Source organism: Rhinopithecus roxellana, chromosome 12 (assembly GCF_007565055.1).
Source record: "Rhinopithecus roxellana isolate Shanxi Qingling chromosome 12, ASM756505v1, whole genome shotgun sequence".
Taxonomy (NCBI): domain Eukaryota; kingdom Metazoa; phylum Chordata; class Mammalia; order Primates; family Cercopithecidae; genus Rhinopithecus; species Rhinopithecus roxellana.
This window is the reverse complement of record NC_044560.1, coordinates 114,754,236-114,771,798: the sequence shown is the minus strand read 5'-3', so window position 1 is coordinate 114,771,798 and position 17,563 is coordinate 114,754,236. Positions and strand designations below refer to the sequence as shown.

The following is a 17,563-nucleotide window of genomic DNA, read 5'->3' as shown; positions in this document are numbered from 1 at the left end:
AACAAACAAACAAACAAAACAAAACAAAAAAAAGGCATAGCAATTGCATATAACCCATGCACACCCTCATGTATACATGAAATCATCTCTAGATTATTTATAATTCCTGACACAGCATACGTACCACTCCATTTGTGTCCGTTCAACATAGTTTTGCTTTTGAAACTTTGTATTTTTTCTCTGAATATTTTTGATTTATAGTTGGTTTAATAAACACCTGTAAACCCCACAGATCTGGAGGAGCCAACTGTGTATTTTTAATATGAAAGATGATGTGTTGATATGTGTCCCTGTGGAGATGAGACTAACAAGGCCTATGACTCTACAAATGTTTTATCTTGCAATGACTCTGCCAGTTTTCCAGGTCTGCAGAGAGTAAGAATATCACTTGTTCATCTGATTCACGATCCTTGGAACCTCCTATGTGCTACATTTTTGGATGAAATTGGAGTCCTGGAGACGAATCAGGCTCCACCTGCTTCCAGAAGCTCAGAGTCCAGGGGTGAGAACCCAGTGGAGAACAGATGGGGTTACATGCACATAGTAATGGTAATACCAGAAACTTTCGGCAAGAAAAGAGTCACATTACTGAAACCACGAGGGTAGACATGTTTATTTGAAGAAGAGGCAATTACAATGAAATTATTTTAAAAAATGTATAAGTTTCACTGCTGACAGAAGGCTGAAAGATAGTCTGAGGGGAGGTGGAACAGCATGAGGGAAGGTGGAACAGCATGTGTCTAAGTGCTGTGTTAAGAGGGAGCCTCTTGTATGTTTGGAATTGTGAGTTCCTCAGTGTGACTGCAGCCTCTAGTAGGACTAGGAAATAAGCCAGTAGGTTGGAGAGGTGGGCAGGGGTCAAGTGAAATGGAGAATTGTGGGCTAAGTAAAGGAGTGTGTTTTCTTTCTAGCAGGCAGTGGGGACCTTAGACATTGGAAAGCAAGAGAGAGGCATGTTCAGATTCGTGGTGTGAGGACGAGCGATGCTCTAAGACGCAGACTCACGCCTTCAGATTCCTGCTGCTGTTACATTGGAGCTGTCAAGCCGGTTTTGAGACAGGGCTGTTGTCTCCCTAGAAGACCCCTTCAAGGCCTGACTGTGGTGCTCAAGGGCAGGAGTCAACTTTCGATCTGGGCTCAGCATCTGGAAGCTCTATGTACACTCTGGTATCTGTTGGGGGTCTCTTGGGCCTGTGAGAAGGGCGAGTGATTTTTCCCTGTGTGAAAACGCAGTGATCCAACTGTGCGTATGTCACCTCCTGAGGGTCTGGTTCATCAGAGTCCTGGAGAGAGGGAAATGTTGAGTGAGGGAGGGGGCTCACATTCTTCAGGACTATTAGGGAATAAGACAGTATCCACGAGGCTGGACCGAGGAGGACCTACCTCTGGATTCACTGCTCTTTCCACTCCGGGCTCTTGGTCCATTACAGCAGAATCTGTAGGAGACGGAAGTTATCAAAACAGCTGGGAAGGCACTTCTGGGTCCTCATTTCATGTTCAGACTCCAACACACAGGGGGAGGCCATAGGTGCCTGAGGTCCCTCAGTTGCCAACAGCCAGACTCAGACATTCTGTCTCTCTTAGTTCAAGGACCCATCCCATGAATAGCTCTCAATTTCCATCCCGTTGATTCTGTCTCCCACTTTCTGCCTGTCATAGAACCTTCTCCTGGATGTCAGTGGCTGCAGGAATGTGAGGATACAGCTTAGAATCAGGCAATGGTCTGTGAGCTGAAGGCAGGGACAGGGTGTCTGGTGCTCTCTCTAGAAAGCTCTGCCTCTGTGGCTCCTGTCTTGGGCTGGGAACCATCCTGCCGGTGAGAAACACACACATGCGTGCTCCCATCCCGCTTCCCCACTCGGCCCTGAGGTCTGTGGCCTCTGCCTCTTGAGACTTACTCTTTTTGTTGGAGCACCAGCGATGAAGGAGAAAGAAGAAGAGGATGGTGAAGAGGATCATGACCACTGAGGTCCCAATCAGAACATGCAGGTGTCTGGGGATACCTGGAGGAAGACGAGGCACCAACAAGAAGCTAATCATAGCATTTCCTCTTTATGGATTGTCTCGCATTTCTTGATTGACAGGTAGCCATATACAACGTCTCTTCAGGACATGCACCCACATGGTGGGAGACCCAGCTTTCTCCTGCTTTCTCAGTTATAACTCTCATAGTAACCATAGAATGTGCTGAAGATACAACTGCTTTAGTTTAGATGTTTGACCCCTTGAAACCTCACATTGAAATTTAACCCCCAATGTGGGAGGTTGGGCCTCTTGGGAGGTGTTTGGGTCATGGAGGTGGATCCATCGTGAATATATCAATGCTGTCCCACACGACGGTGTTAGCAAGTTCTCCCTCTATTAGTTCCTGGAGAACTGGTTGTTAAACAGAGCTTGGAAACTCCATTGCACCCCTTCCCCTTGCTCTCTCTCTTGCCATGTGATCTCTGTGGTCTCTGCACACACAGACCCCTCCTTCCCTTCTGCCAGAGTGGGAGCAGCCTGAGGTCATTACAAGAAATAGATGCTGGTTCCATGCTTCTAGTACAGCCTGCAGAACTGTGAGGCAAATAAATCGCTTATCTTTAGAAGTTACCTAGGCTCAAGTGTTCTTTTATAGCAACAAAAATGGACTAAGACATTACCATCATGAGATCAGGAGGAATGTCCCAGAACAGCCTGGGCTGTCTTCCTATTCTTCCTAGAGGAGGACGTCATGCAGTGCTTTAGCTCAGTGCTTCCTGTGTCTCCAGGGTACAAAATCCAGGCTGGGCTGATTTTTGGGTTCCCCCAGATACACTGCATATGGGGTGATTCTATATGTCCTAAGCAGCTTTTCTGAGCCTTGGGGGACTGGCTCACATTGAAATATACGCTTCAGTTGTCACTTGCTGCTTTCGTGTTAGTAATGAACCTGCTTATGTCATGTATTCTCTGTGTGTTCTGTCTCCCTGGAGTGACGGTGAGTGATAGGAACTGGCATAGCCCCAGGTGCAGTACAGGAGGTGTTAAGAGTCTTCTCTGGGAAGACTGGACTGGGATTCATGCACAGTGAATGTGCTTTAGGATTTCTACATGCACAGCACCCTTGACTCAAACAACTTACATTCTCCAAGAAAAGGAAAGAAAAGTGAAATCAAGATCAAAAACGCGAAGCAGAATTCTCTTACATCAAACAGCCAGGAAATAGCGTTGAAGCCTGTTGGAAACATGCTACTCTTTGTGATCTCGGGAGTCATATATTAGGTTGCTGTTCTACACGAGAGGCTGGGGGAAGGACAATGTCCTCCACCATCTATTGCTTCAATACAACCTGTCCTTCCGTGGATTGGTAGGAAAGGGGGGCAGGAGCTACTGCTGGTGCTGATCTCTGATTCCAAGATCTGAACTCACTGCAAGTAGTATTAGTGTTTACCTCTCCATGGTCTATCTGAATCTCCACAGGTGATTGGAAGTAGGGGTAAGGTGGGGGATTTGGGTGAGGGGGCCAGCATTTTGCAATGAGCAGAACACTTCCTCTATTCCAGGACCTGTGCTGGTGGGTTCAGGGAGCTTTCATATTTTCTATATGATCTCACGCTCACAGAAAGCAAATGGGGAAGAGGTTTTAGGCTGATTGCCTAATGGATAAGATAAAGGATCAAAGAAGTAATTATAGAGAAATAGAAAAATAATGATGGTAATCCAGGTGCCATTGTCACTCGTGTGTGTTACATTATATTTACGCATTTCTTAATTTTATTCTTTGAGACGGAGTCTCCTTGAGTCACCCAGGTTGGAGTGCAGTGATGTGATCTCGACTCACTGCAACCTCCACCTCCTGGGTTGAAGTCATTCTCCTGCTTCCTCCTCCAGAGTAGGAGCTGGGATTACAGGCATGCACCACCATGTTCAGCTAATATTTGTATTTTTATTAGAGATACGGTTTCACCATGTTGGCCAGGCTGGTCTTGAACTCCTGACTTCATGGAATCCACCTGCCTTGGCCTCCTGCAGTGCTGGGTTAGAGGCATGGGCAACCATTCACAGCCTTGTATATTATGCTGTAATAGGTCCCTTCATTTCCACCACCCCTCATCTATCTGTCACTCCTCTGCCAGGTATTGATTTACGTGTAGGAGGAATAAATCTCAGAAAGAATTTAATTAAGCAAGGATTAAACAACTAGGAAAATCAAACCCAGTGAGTCCTCCCTGCAAATGATTCTACCTCACAAACATATCTTATATCCATGTCCTTCATTCGTTTAGTATCTAAATCAGCACCACATTTCACCAGTGGGGCAGAAATCGCCTTTTCCACGGTCTCCTAGATTCCAGTTACGCACCTGGGCCTCCCTTATGTTCATGTCAGTCACTATTAATCATGTAGGGATTCCTAGCTACCCTGAGGTGAATCCAATGGCTGTGAGTATAAAACACACAATCCTTGTTCCTCCTTAGTTTCCTGCATACCCAGTGTGCTGTCCTCTCTCTCCAGTGGTCTTGTAATTCTCCCAGCATTTCAGGCAGAGCCTGAAAATTTCTCAGCATTTCAGGTAAAGCCTCTTCCTTCCACCCAAGATTGTTTTTACCTTTGTGCCTTCAAGGCTGACAGTTGTGTGTGGAAAATCCTTCCACCAGTCTTTCAGGGATTCAATCCATTTTTTTCATTAATGTCACAAATATCTGATTAGTGAGACCTTCTCTGTCACCCAAAATTATACACTCAGCATTATCTATTATTTATTTTAAATTCCGACTGGGCACAGTGGCTCACACCTGTAATCCCAGTACTTTGGGAGGCTGAGACGGTCGGATCACTTGAGGTTGGGAGTTTCAGACAAGCTTGGCCAACATGGTGAAACATCTTCTTTACAAAAAATATACAAAAAGAATTAGCTGGGCATGGTGGTGGTTGCCTGTAATCCCAGCTACTCGAGAGGCTGAGGCAGGAGAATCACTTGAATCCAGGAGGCAGAGGTTGCAGTAAGCAGAGATCGTGCCACTGCACTGTAGCCTGGAAGACAGAGGGAGACTCTGTCTCAATAAACGAACAAGCAAATAGATTTCTTGCACAGATGCTTTCCAATGGATCATTCATTTATTGGTCCACTTGTGCATTCATTTTCTGCCCTCCTATTTAACCATCTGCAAGATCAGTGTCCCAAGAGCAGAGGCCAAGTGCATCTTGTTTCCTGTTTATGGAAGGCAGGAGAATGCTGTCCCACTCCAAAATGTCCCTGTCCTAGCCTCCATAGCTTGTGAATACGTTATTTTACATGGAAAGGAGGAATGAAGATTGCAGACAGAATTACGGTTGCTAATCAGCTGAACTTAAGACAAGGGTATCCTGGATGATTTCAGGGAGATTATGATGGATTTTCATCTTGTTGAACCCAATCAAATCCCCAAGTTTTCCAAAGATGAAGAAGAAGGGAGAGCAGCATTCAGAGAAAGAAGTGTGGTAAGGAAGAAGAGTCTGTGATGCCATGTGAGTTGTGACCAGTCTTTGTGGGTTTTGAAGAAGGAGGAAGGGGACCAGGAGCCAAGGAATGTGGGAGCCTCCAGAAGCTGGGACAAGTGAGAAGCAAATTCTTGCCTGGAACCTTCAGAGGGAAGGCAGCCTTGCTGTCATCTGATTTTAGCCCAGTGAGATGCATTTCATCCTTTGAGCTACAGCACTGTAAGATAATTAAAAAACCGTTTTGTTTTCACCCACGAATCTTGTGGAAATTTGTTATGGCAACAGTAGGAAAGGATTCTAACTGCACAGCCTGAGCATGGGGCCATGACTGAATGAGTCAGTGAGTCAAAGTGTTCATGCATGAGCTCTGTTCTCTGTTACTGCAAGGCTCTTGCTCTGCTGAGTCAGCCAGGGTTGCCTCATGACCAACAGGAACTCATTCCTTGGCAAGTGGAACTTCTCTAAAACCCCTCGCCCTCATCAGATGTTCTCTTCCCTTCCCTCTTTCAAGCCCCCAGGAATTTATCCTCCAGTTAGGAATTCAGGGAGAACAAACACTGCATTTTTCCTGAGAAGGATATCAGATTGGCAGTCATTCTTCTAGCTTGTAGGAGGTCTCATCTCCATAAAATTAGAGATTAAGAGATTTCACTGAGCCCTGTGTTGGGCCCAGATCCCTTTCACTGTTGGAGTATCTGGAGTTCGGAGATGGTGGAAGACAGGCGCACAATGTCAGAGCTGCGAGATGCTGACTCAACGCCTGAATCCAAGGCTTCCATCTCCCCAGGTTTCCAAAAGCAGATATAAGAGGGTTCTGTACTCACCAGTTTTGGAACTTGGTTCAGTGGGTGAAGGCCAACCATTTGAAGGGTTCCCTAGAACACGAGACAGGAGAGAAGTGAGGAAATGAGGCTGCCTGTCCTCTACTCAATGGAAATCTTTGAGGTTGGTTCATGGCCAACACTCTGTTATTTAATATTGGGCCCTGGGAATCCTGGGATCCTTTTCTCCATAATGTTTGTATGTGATGCCCACTGTCTTGAGAGTTCAAGGTATAAAAAGAAAGCAGGAGCATCACTCTACCTGATCTAAAAATATGTTACAGAACTGTAGTAAGCAAAACAGCATGACGTTGGCATAAAGAAAGGCACATAGAACAACGGAGCAGAATGAAGAACACAGATATAATCCATGCATTTACATCCAACGGTTTTTTTTTTTTTCCTTTCCTCTTTCGAGATGGAATCTCACTCTGTCACCCAGGCTGGAGTGCAGAGGTGCAATCTCGATTCACTGCAACCTCAGCCTCCTGGGTTCAATCAATTCTTTTGCCTCAAATTCCTGGGTAGTGGTATTACAGGCGCTGACCACCATGCTCAGCTAATTTTTGTATTTTTAGTACAGACGATGTTTCACCATGTAGGCCAGGCTGATCTTGAACTCCTGGCCTCAGGTGATCCACCTGCCTTGGCCTCCCAAAGTGCTGGAATTGCAGGTGTGAACCACCATGCCCAGCCTATCCGATGGACTTTGACAAAGGTGCCAAGAACTTACAATCAGGAAAGGACAGACTTTTTAATAAACCGTGCAGGGAAAACTGGATATCTACATGCAGAGGAATGAAACTGCACCTCTACCTCTCACCATACACAAAAATCAAATGAAAATGAATTAAAGATGTGAGTCTAAGAGTGAACCTATGAAACACGTAGAAGAAAGTCTTGGGGAAATGCTCCAGGACATTTGTCTGAGGAAAGACATTTTGTTTAAAACCTTAAAAACACAAGTAATCAAAGCAAAAAATAGACCATTGGGATTACATCAAACTAAGCAGCTTCTGCACCGCTAAACATTAACCAACAAAGTGAAGAGACAACCCACAGATTGGGAGCAAATATGTGCAAACTATGCATCTGAGACGGGATTAATAACTAGAAATATAAGAAGCTTAGACAACTCAATAAAACAAATGATTTAATTAAAAAGGAGCAAAAGACCTGAAATTTCCCCGCATATGAAAAAGTGCTCAGTATCACTTATCATTAGAAAAATGCAAATTAAAATCAAAGTGAGTTGTCATCTCACCCCATTAAAATGGCTTTTAGGCCGGGCGTGGTGGCTCACGTCTATCATCCTAGCACTTTGAGAGCCTGAGGTGGGCGAATCACCTGAGGTCGGGAGTTTGAGACCAGCCTGACCCACGTGGAGAAGCACTGTTTCTACTAAAAATGCAAAAATTAGCTGGGCGTGGTGGCGCATTCCTGTAATCCCACCTATTCGGGAGGCTGAGGCAGGAGAATCACTTGAACCTGGGAGGTAGAGGTTGCGGTGAGCCAGGATCGCGCCACTGCACTCCAGCCTGGGTGACAAGAGCAAAACTCCATCTCAAAATAAATAAAATAAAATAATAAAATAAAATGACTTTTAGCTGCAAGACAGGCAAAACAAATGCTGGCAAGGTGGTAGAGAAAGGAGAACCCTGGTACCCTGTTGGTAGGAGTGTAAATTAGTACAGCCATTACGGAGAAAACTATGGAAGTCCTTTAAATAACTACAAGGAGATTGGGTGCAGTGGCTCCCACCTGTAATCCCAGCACTTTGCGAGACTGAGGCGGGCACCTCACTTGAGGTCAGGAGTTTGAGAGCAGCCTGGCCAACATGGGGAAAGCCCATCTGTACTAAAAAGCACAAAAAGGAGCCAGGCATGGTGGCATGCACCCGTAATCCCAGCTCCCAGGGAGGCTGAGGCAGGAAAGTCGTTTGAACCCAGAAGGTGGAGGTTGCAAGGAAGCAAGACCACATCGCTTGAGCTCCAGCCTGGGCACAAGGGAAACTGTCTCAAAAACAAAAACAACAACAACAAACGAAAAACTATAAAGAGAACTTTCATAGTATCCAGCAATTTCCCTGCTGGGTTTATATCCAAAGGAAAGGAAATCAGTATATTGAAGTGATATCTACACTCGTATGATTGGTCCAGCACTGTTTACAGTAGCCAAGACGTAGAGACAACCTACCTGCCCCTCAGTGGATGAATGGATAGAGAGAATGTGGTACATACACACAGTGGAGACTACTCACCCATAGAGACAATAACATCCTGACATTTGCAGCCACATGGATGGAACTGGAGCTCATTACAAAGATTCCCATTTCTCACCCATAGGTGGGAGCTAAAAGGTGGATCTCATGAAGGTAGAGAGTAGAATGGTGGCTACCAGAGGCCAGGAAGAAAAGGGAGGAGGGTTAAAAAATATATATATACACACACACATATATATACACACATATACACACACATATATATATACACACATATATGTATACACACACACACATAAATATATAAATGTATTTATGATCACTAGACTTTACACTTAAAAATGGTAAAGGTGGCTGGGCATGGTGGCTTACACCTGTAATCCCAGCACTTCGGGAGGCTGAGGCGGGCGGATCACGTGGTCAGGAGTTTGAGACCAACCCGACCAATATGGTGAAACCCTGTCTCTACTAAAAATACAAAAAATTAGCCTGGCGTGGTGGTGCACGCCTGTAGTACCGGCTACTCAGGTGGCTGAGGCAGGAGAATCGCTTGAACCCAGGAGGCGGAGGTTGCAGTGAGCCAAGATTGCGCCACTGTACTCCAGCATAGGGGACAGAGCTAGACTCCGCCTCAAAAAAAAATGTTGGAAGTGGTAAACTATATAGGTATATTTAACCTCAATAAATAATTTTTCTTTTTTTTTTTTTTTTTTTTTTTTTTTTTTTTTTTTTTTTTGAGACGGAGTCTCGCTCTGTCTCCCGGGCTGAGTGCAGTGGCCGGATCTCAGCTCACTGCAAGCTCCGCCTCCCGGGTTTACGCCATTCTCCTGCCTCAGCCTCCCGAGTAGCTGGGACTACAGGCGCCCGCCACCTCGCCCGGCTAGTTTTTTGTATTTTTTAGTAGAGACGGGGTTTCACCGGGTTAGCCAGGATGGTCTTGATCTCCTGACCTCGTGATCCGCCCGTCTCGGCCTCCCAAAGTGCTGGGATTACAGGCTTGAGCCACCGCGCCCGGCCAATAAATAATTTTTCAAACAAAGAGACAACGGCCCTAGAAGTTGCTGGTGATGATATGTCTGTGTGGGTGAGAGGCCAGGATGGGCTTCTGGGAAATGGGTAAGGTTGAGGGGCTGAGGGAACCTCTGATCTCCCCAAACTGAGCCCAGTCTCCCCTCCTCTGGGTCTGTCTTGACAGCTTTCTCCATCTGCCTGGGTGCCTGGAGCTCTGACCGCGGACCACCACGCAGGCCATGCAGGAGGGTTTGGAGGTGCCCTCTCTGCCATGCTGTGCCCTGATTCCCCCCTCACACCCAGGCTTCGTCTTCTCTCTGCATCTGTCCATCCCTCTCTCCATCATCAGCAGGAAGCTCCTCAGCTATGGCTCCAGGATCGTAAGACATGGGACAGACATGGGGTTTCCTCAGCTGTGACCGAAACGGGCAGTGGGTCACTCGGGTCTGACCACTCGAAGGGTGGGGCACGGAAAGAGCCGAAGCATCTGTAGGTTCCTCCGTGGGTGGCAGGGCCCAGAGGGAAGTCGGCCTGGAATGTTCTATGGACATTGGGCACTGTGGGGAGCCTGAGTTCACGGACCTCCCCCTCCCTGGATAGATGGTACATGTCAAATGAGCTCTGGGAGCTGCAGGACAGGGTCACTTTCTCTCCTGCGCGAACTGTGGGGCCCGGCTGGGCTGAGAGAGAAGGTTTCCTATATAGACCTGGAAGGAGAAGAGGCAGTTTCCTCAGGGAGGTTCTTCCTTGTCACAGCTCCCCTCACACCTGAGCTGAGAACTCACTCCCCTGCTCTATGACCTAATGCTCTCTCTGTCTCTCATCCTCTACCCCTGTCTCTCTTCATGTCTGTTTCCTCCTTCCACCTTCTCTGTCTCTCTAGGTCTCTGACCTCACTTCCCCATCCCGAGGTGCGTTTTCCCTTTTTGTATTGTTTTATTCTCTCTGACTTTCCTTGGATTTGTTGATTTGATGTTACTTTTTATTAATTCTAAGTTTCTCACTTTGTGTCCTGTTCATGACTTTCTACATATTTCTATACGTTATCTATTGGTCTATTTATCTATTCAGTGTCTATCTATAAATTATCTGTCATCTATATCTATGTATCATCTATTTATCTCTCTATCAATTGTCTATCTATCCATCAATCATCTGTTTTCTATATCTATGTATCATCTCTCTCTCTCTCTGATTTCTCTCTCTGTCTGCCTCTCTGTCTCTCCCCATGTATCATCTACTTATCTATCTATCTTCATCATCATCATCTCTATATATCATCTATTAATCAATGAAACAAGCAATCATCATCTATGTATCTATAACCTATCTATTATCTATCACCTAACTATTTATCATCTATCTATATCTATCTATCCATCTATCATCTGTTTTTCTCTGCCTCTTCGTCTCTCTAGTTCTCTTTGGAATCTCTGTAATTCATCCCCACATCTCCCTTTCTCTGTCCTTGGGCCTCTCCCTCAGGACTCTAATTTTGGTGCTTTTCTCTGCTCCCTTCCATCATTCTCTCCACTTCTCTGCCCTCTTTTCTCTTTATGTGTCTGTGAGTCTCTCAATTCCCTTCTTCTGGCTCATTCTGTGTGTGTTGATACCTTTGCTTTTTGATGTCCCTGATTTCTCTCTATGTTTCTCAGCAATCCTATCATATGTGGGGTTATTTGGAATATGAGCCTCAGAATCCAGTGTGGGGACCCCAAGTCCACACAGCCTACAGGGGTTGGTGTTCTGGGGCCATGATATCCTGGGACGATGACTCTCCACTGCACGGAAGGCAGAGGTGTCAGAATCAACACAGCATCTGTAGGTGCCACAAGGCCTGAGGCCACAGGGGCCGACTCAGGACAGAAATATGGGTGTCCTTGGGTTCTCCTGGCAGAGAACACATTGTGGAGGTAAAATAGAAATGAAACTTCTAACCTGTGCCAGGTCTCTGAGCAAAGTCAGCATGGAAGGGCACCTCTCTCTGGGACATGTCTGTCTGTCTGAGTGTCTCCTTTACCTCTTTCTGTCTTTTCTAACTCTCTGTATGGCCCCTGTGTCTGTCCTCTGTTATGACACCTGGTCTGTGCTTGTGTCTCCTGTTTCTCTGTCTCTGTTGGTACAGACCTCAGCAAGTCTGTCTCTCTCCATAAGAATCCCATGCACATTTTCCTTACAACCACCTGGGCCTCCAAGTCCCAGATCATTCACTCTGTTTCCCAGTGACAATGAGAAGAATGTCCTGACACTCTCACCTGTGATCACGATGTCCAGGGGGTCACTGGGGGCTGACCATTCATAGGGGGAGTGAGTAAAAGAACCGTAGCATTGGTAGGTCCCTGCGAGGGCAGGTGTCACTGGACTGATGGAGACATTGGCCTTGGAGCCCCCATCATGGAGCTCTCCGATGAGATGCAAGGGCTCCTCAAACTTCCCCACTCGGTGCAGAAGGAAGTGCTCAAACTTGATATCTGACCAGCACTGCAGGATGACTGTCTCTTCTGATTTCACCAGGGGACCTGGGAGGGCCAGGAGGGAAGGTTTTCTGTGGACTCCTAGGAATAGGATTTGTGAGTTTAGAAGGCATCTCTCTTTTTCATCTCATCCACAGGACCCAGAATGAGTGAGGCTTCCCCTCCCTGGCGTCCGTCTCTCTTCTTCCTCTCTGTGTCTCCATGTTCTTTTCTGTGCCCTTAACTCCCAGTGCAGGTCCTTCCATCTGTCTCCCTCCCTCTTCTCTGTCTCTCTGTCTCTAGTAGCCACTGATTCCTTTCCCACTGGGCTCAGCCTCATCTCTTGGGCTGCTGTATCTATTTTGCACTAATCTCTTTCCGGCTGTCTACGTGGGGGTGGAAGAGGAACCAGGACAGGCTGCATGTCCAGGCTCTTAGCAGCCTGGTTCAATCTCTTTTGGACACATTGGAGTCCCTGGCAGGAGGTATGAACTCATCAGTAAGGCAGGTACCAGTGTCCACACACCCTGTTCCTGGTGGCGACTGGGAGCCGCTCTTGCCATCTCTGTGCCTTCTCCACGGTGCCAGCTTCCATAGCGTGGTTCCTGGTGCTGGTTTGAGGACTATCAACCCCTCCCTATGTGGATCGAACCTGGTGGTGGCATCAGCGTCCCACCCTTGCCGATCTTGGGGTTGCCAACCTTTTCCTTGTTTGGCTTCTTTAATTAATTAATTAACTAATTTTGGAGAGAGTCTCACTCCTTCACCCAGGCTGGAGTGAAGTGGTGTGGTCTCGGCTCACTGCATCCTCTGCCTCCTGGGTTTAAGCGATTCTCCTGCCTCAGCCTCCCGAGTCGCTAGGATTACATGTGCCTGCTACCACGCCTGGCTATCCTTGGGCCGTTTCTTAACTTGCCCAGGACCTGGATTCCAGTGTTGGTTTCCTGTTGCCGCTGTAGAAAATTATCAGAAGCATGGCAGCAGGAGAGAACACACTGACCCCTTCCACTTCTGCAGACAGAAATCGGACCCTGTTTTTCCTGGGCTAAAATCAAGGCATCGGCAGGGCTGCGTTCCCTCTGGAGACTCAGGGGAGAATCAGTTCCTTGACTTTTTCAGACTCTATAGGTCACCTGCATTGGTGGCTCATGGGCTTCCTACACCTTCAAAGCGGATGGAGTCTCCCACGACGCTGCTCTAATCCCCACTCTCCTCATCCTTCTCCTCTTGTGTGGTCTCTTGTGATTACACTGAGCCCAGCGGGACAGTCCAGGCCCTCTCCCCATCTCAAGGTTAACTCATCAACAACCAGACCTCCGTCTTCCCCTTCAGTCCCCTGCCCTATAGCATAAAGAGTCACAGGCTCCAGGGATAAGAATGTAGTCGTCATTGGGGACAATCACTCTTCCCACCACAGCACCGATTTCCATGTATTCAATCCCCCTTTACCCCAAATAAAGTCAGGGCCTGGGTGACCAAATCCTGACGGACACCCCCAGCAGAAGCTCTGGGATTCGGGAGGTGGGACAAGGAGAAGCCCAGACAGGAGCCCTCTGACCTGTGACCATGATCACCAGGGGGTTGCTGGGAACCGACCACCCATTGGGAGAGTGTGGGTGTGAATCCGGACATCCGTAGGTCCCTGCATGTCTGGGATCAAAGTGCCCATGAGGAAGCTGTTCCAGAATATTCTGTTGTAGAGCTCAAGGACAGGCACCCCATCTTCCTTGTACAGACTGACGTTGTTAAACCCAAGATAAGAGTGACACCGAAGAGTCACATGTCCTGGAGGCACCACAGTGCTGGGCTAGGCCGACAGCAAGGGCTTGTCCTGACCACCTTGGGGAGAAGGAGGCACCACCTTAGAGAGGAGGAGCCGCCCCTCCCTCCCTGTGCTCAGAAGATTCTCCTTGCGTTCCACGTTTCTATGGCTCTTACCACACCTGGGTGCCCAGGGCTAAAGGAAGGACCCATCCCGCAAAGACATGGTGTCTCCCTGCAACAAAGTGTTTGCTGAGAACTTTGAGCAAGTGCTGAGTAAGCGACTCCTAGATTTTAATACTGCAAGATGACTCACATAAAACAACACAAGGTAGACATGGGGTGGAGGGCATGTCCTTTGTGAATGGAATATCAGCCAATGCCTGAACAAAAATAAACAGCTGAGCCCCCATCAGCGGATTTGGAATGTCAGGGCCATGACTGTGGTTTCCCCACCTCTTCTGGTAGAATGACAGCAGCCACACTGCAGCCCTGACCGTCATGGAAACACTCAAGTGTGTGAGTAACACCTATGTCCTCAGAGGACCTGCTGTTTCTAGCACTTCCCCCCTCCACACCCCAGTTTTGAGCACCCCAGTCTCACCCTGGTCCTCACAGAACTTGACTCTGCCAAGGGAAAGAAAGGCTGGGGAGGGCGAGGTCAGAACTATGGGCTGAGTATCCGAGCATCCCCTCTTCCTAGTTTATGAGAGACTCCCGGACAGGACTTCCGTCCTGTTTCAGGAAAATCCTCTTACGTGGAGAGATGACACCCTAACGTTTGGGGAAGGACTCACCGTCATGTGGCCAGGCCCTCTGCAGCAAGAAGAACCCTGGAAAGAAAGATCATGATGGACGATCCATTGCAGGAAAACCAGGCCTCCCCTGCTGCCCCCACTAGACTGTGAGTCTTGGCAGCCAGGCTTTTCCTGGGCTGAAGGTAAACTCACACTCACTGCCTACCTGCCCCCAAGAACAGGGCTCTCAGCTGTGCAGAGACCCAGCCTCCAGGCCCAGATCTCCACTCCAGGTCCATATCTCCACTCTAGGCCCATATTTCCATCCCAGGCCCAGATCTCCTCTCCAGGTCCATATCTCCACTCTAGGCCCATATTTCCATCCCAGGCCCATATCTCCACTCCAGGCCCATATCTCCATTCCAGGCCCATAACTCCACGCCAGACCCATATCTCCACTCCTGGCCCAGATCTCCATGCCAGACCCGTGTCTCCACTGGCCCATATCTCCACTCCAGGCTCATATCTCCACTCCAGTCCCATATCTTCATTCCAGGCCCATATTTCCACTCCAGGCCCAGATCTCCACTCCAGGCCCAAATCTCCACTCCTGGCCCATATCTCCACTCCAGGCTCATATCTCCACTTCAGGCCCACATCTCCACTTCAGGCCCATTACTCCACCTGTAGGCCCGTATATCCACTCCAGGCCAAGATCTCCACTCCAGACCCATAACTCCATCTCTAGACCCATATCTCCACCTCTAGGCCCATATCTCCACTCCAGGCCCATCACTCCACCTCTAGGCCCGTATATCCACTCCAGGCCGAGATCTCCACTCCAGGACCATATCTCCACTCCAGGCCGAGATCTCCACTCCAGGACCATATCTCCACTCCAGGCTGAGATCTCCACTCCAGGACCATATCTCCACTCCAGGCCGAGATCTCCACTCCAGGACCATATCTCCACTCCAGGCCCAGATTTCCACTCCAGGCCGAGATCCCCACTCCAGGACCGTATCTCCACTCCAGGGCCAGATCTCCACTCCAGGCCCATAACTCCATCTCTAGACCCATATCTCCACTCCAGGCCCAGATCTCCACTCCAAACCCATATCTCCACTCCAGGCCCATAACTCCACCTCTAGACCCATATCTCCACCTCTAGGCCCATATCTCCACCTCTGGGCCCAGATCTCCACCCAGCGCTCCCTCTGTCGATTCCCTTCCAGGACTCACCAACACACGCCACGCTGACGACCATGAGCGACATGGTGCTGCCGGTGCAGACAGGCGACCACGCCCCAGCTCAGCTCAGCAGTGCACAGGATGTTATGTGGCGCCCTGCCCATGCAGTTGACATGCTGACCACATCATGGGAGGTAGACGTATGCAGGCTCTTCCTACCTTGCATGACGCCCAGCGGGCCTCCAGCCAAGAGCAGAAAATGGCTTCCTGGAAATTGTTGTGACCACAATTGCCACCTTGCGTCATTCACTATGACCAGCTCAAAACACGTCTCAGATCCAATCTTTCCAACACAAGATGATGGAATTCTGGGTTACATTAAAGACTTTTGATGTACTTTTGTTGTTTTTATCTGAGATTCAAACTCTTCTTCATGTGTAATATGCAAAATATCTAACAGATACTATTAACATTATCAGAGTAATTGTGACAAAAAGTCAGTCTAATTTTCCTTCTTGAATTTCTAGTACTAAACCAGAAGGAGTGAAAATGATTTAAATTCCCAGTGAAGGATTATGCAGTTATTTATGATCTTAAAATCCTACTTTATTAGCGAAAAAACACAACATGTCAATTCTGGATTTTGTTGTTTTATCTAGAATTTGTCTCATGATCCAAGATTCCAGATTCCAAACTCATGGTTTGTTCTCTCTCTGTCTCTCTCCTTCCCTGGTTCGCTCTCTCTCTGTCTCTCTCCCTCCCTCATTTTAAATTTTACAGAAATATCCAGTAACAATACGATAGAAAATCAAGCTTCCCCCAGCACTTTGGGAGGCTGAGGTGGGTGGATCACTTGAGGTTGGCAGTTCAAGACCAGCCTGGCCAACATGGTGCAACCCTGTCTCTGCTAAAAATACAAAAGTTAGTGGGGCTTGGTGGCAGGCACCTGTACTCCCAGCTACTCAAGAGGCCTAGGCACGAGAATTGCTTGAACCTGGGAGGCGGAGGTTGCAGTGAGCTGAGCTTGTGCCACTGAAATCCAGCCTGGGTGACAGAGGAAGGGTCTGTCTCAAGGGAAAATAAAAAAAAAAAGCAAACTAAATATATAATAACAAATCAGAGGACTCAGGTTACCACATTTTAAGGGGTTGTATAAGGTTACATAAAGTGTAGCATCCTCATCACAGGGGATACAGAGAGCCACTGGGCAGAAAAGTGTCTAAAATACACCCGTGGATGCACAGTCCCTTTACAGTTGACACAGGCTGCCATGTGGTTTAAGGTGGAATAAAATTCTCAACAAATAACACAGGGCCCTAGGGTTACACGTAGGAAAACATGAATCTAAACTTATCCTCACACTATAAAAACACTTCTTATTTTTTATTTTGTTTTTGTAAATTTTTTATGCTTTATTTTTAAAATTGACATATAAGAATTATATACAGTCATCCTTCACTATTCCTGGGTGATCCATTCAGAGACCAAAATCTGCAGATCCTCAAGCCTCTTGCATGAAATGGCACAGTGAAGCTGGGCACGGTGGTTCACACCTGTAATCCCAGCACTCTGGGAGGCTGAGTTGGGTGGATCATGAGGTCAGGAGTTCGAGACCAGCCTGTCCAACATACTGAAACCACGTCTCTACTAAAAATACAAAAAAAATTATCTGTGCGTGGTGGCACATGCCTGTAATCCTAGCTACTGGGGAGGCTGAGGCAAAAGAATCACTAGAACCTGGGAGGCAGAGGTTGCAGTGAGCTGAGATCGCACCATTGTACTCCAGCCTGGGTGAGACAGTGAGATTCCGTCTCAAAAAAAAAAAAAAAAAAAAAGCATACTAATTGCATATAACCCATGCACATCCTCCTGTATACATGAAATCATCTCTGGATTTCTTTTTTTTTTTTTTTGAGGCAGAGT

At 47.5% G+C, this 17,563-nt stretch overlaps 1 protein-coding gene across 1 annotated transcript; it reads right to left on the bottom strand.

Moving 5' to 3' along the window:
- Positions 1-603: 603 nt before the first annotated feature.
- LOC104675315 (killer cell immunoglobulin-like receptor 2DS2) lies at positions 604-15,759 on the bottom strand. Its single transcript, XM_010379829.2, is given in 9 exon segments — positions 604-1,189; positions 1,191-1,283; positions 1,384-1,436; positions 1,899-2,003; positions 6,270-6,322; positions 9,914-10,205; positions 11,754-12,053; positions 14,510-14,545; positions 15,692-15,759. Coding segments are annotated over 9 exon segments (1,146 nt in total). The 5' UTR covers positions 15,726-15,759; the 3' UTR covers positions 604-1,009.
- Between the last annotated feature and the right edge of the window lie 1,804 nt (positions 15,760-17,563).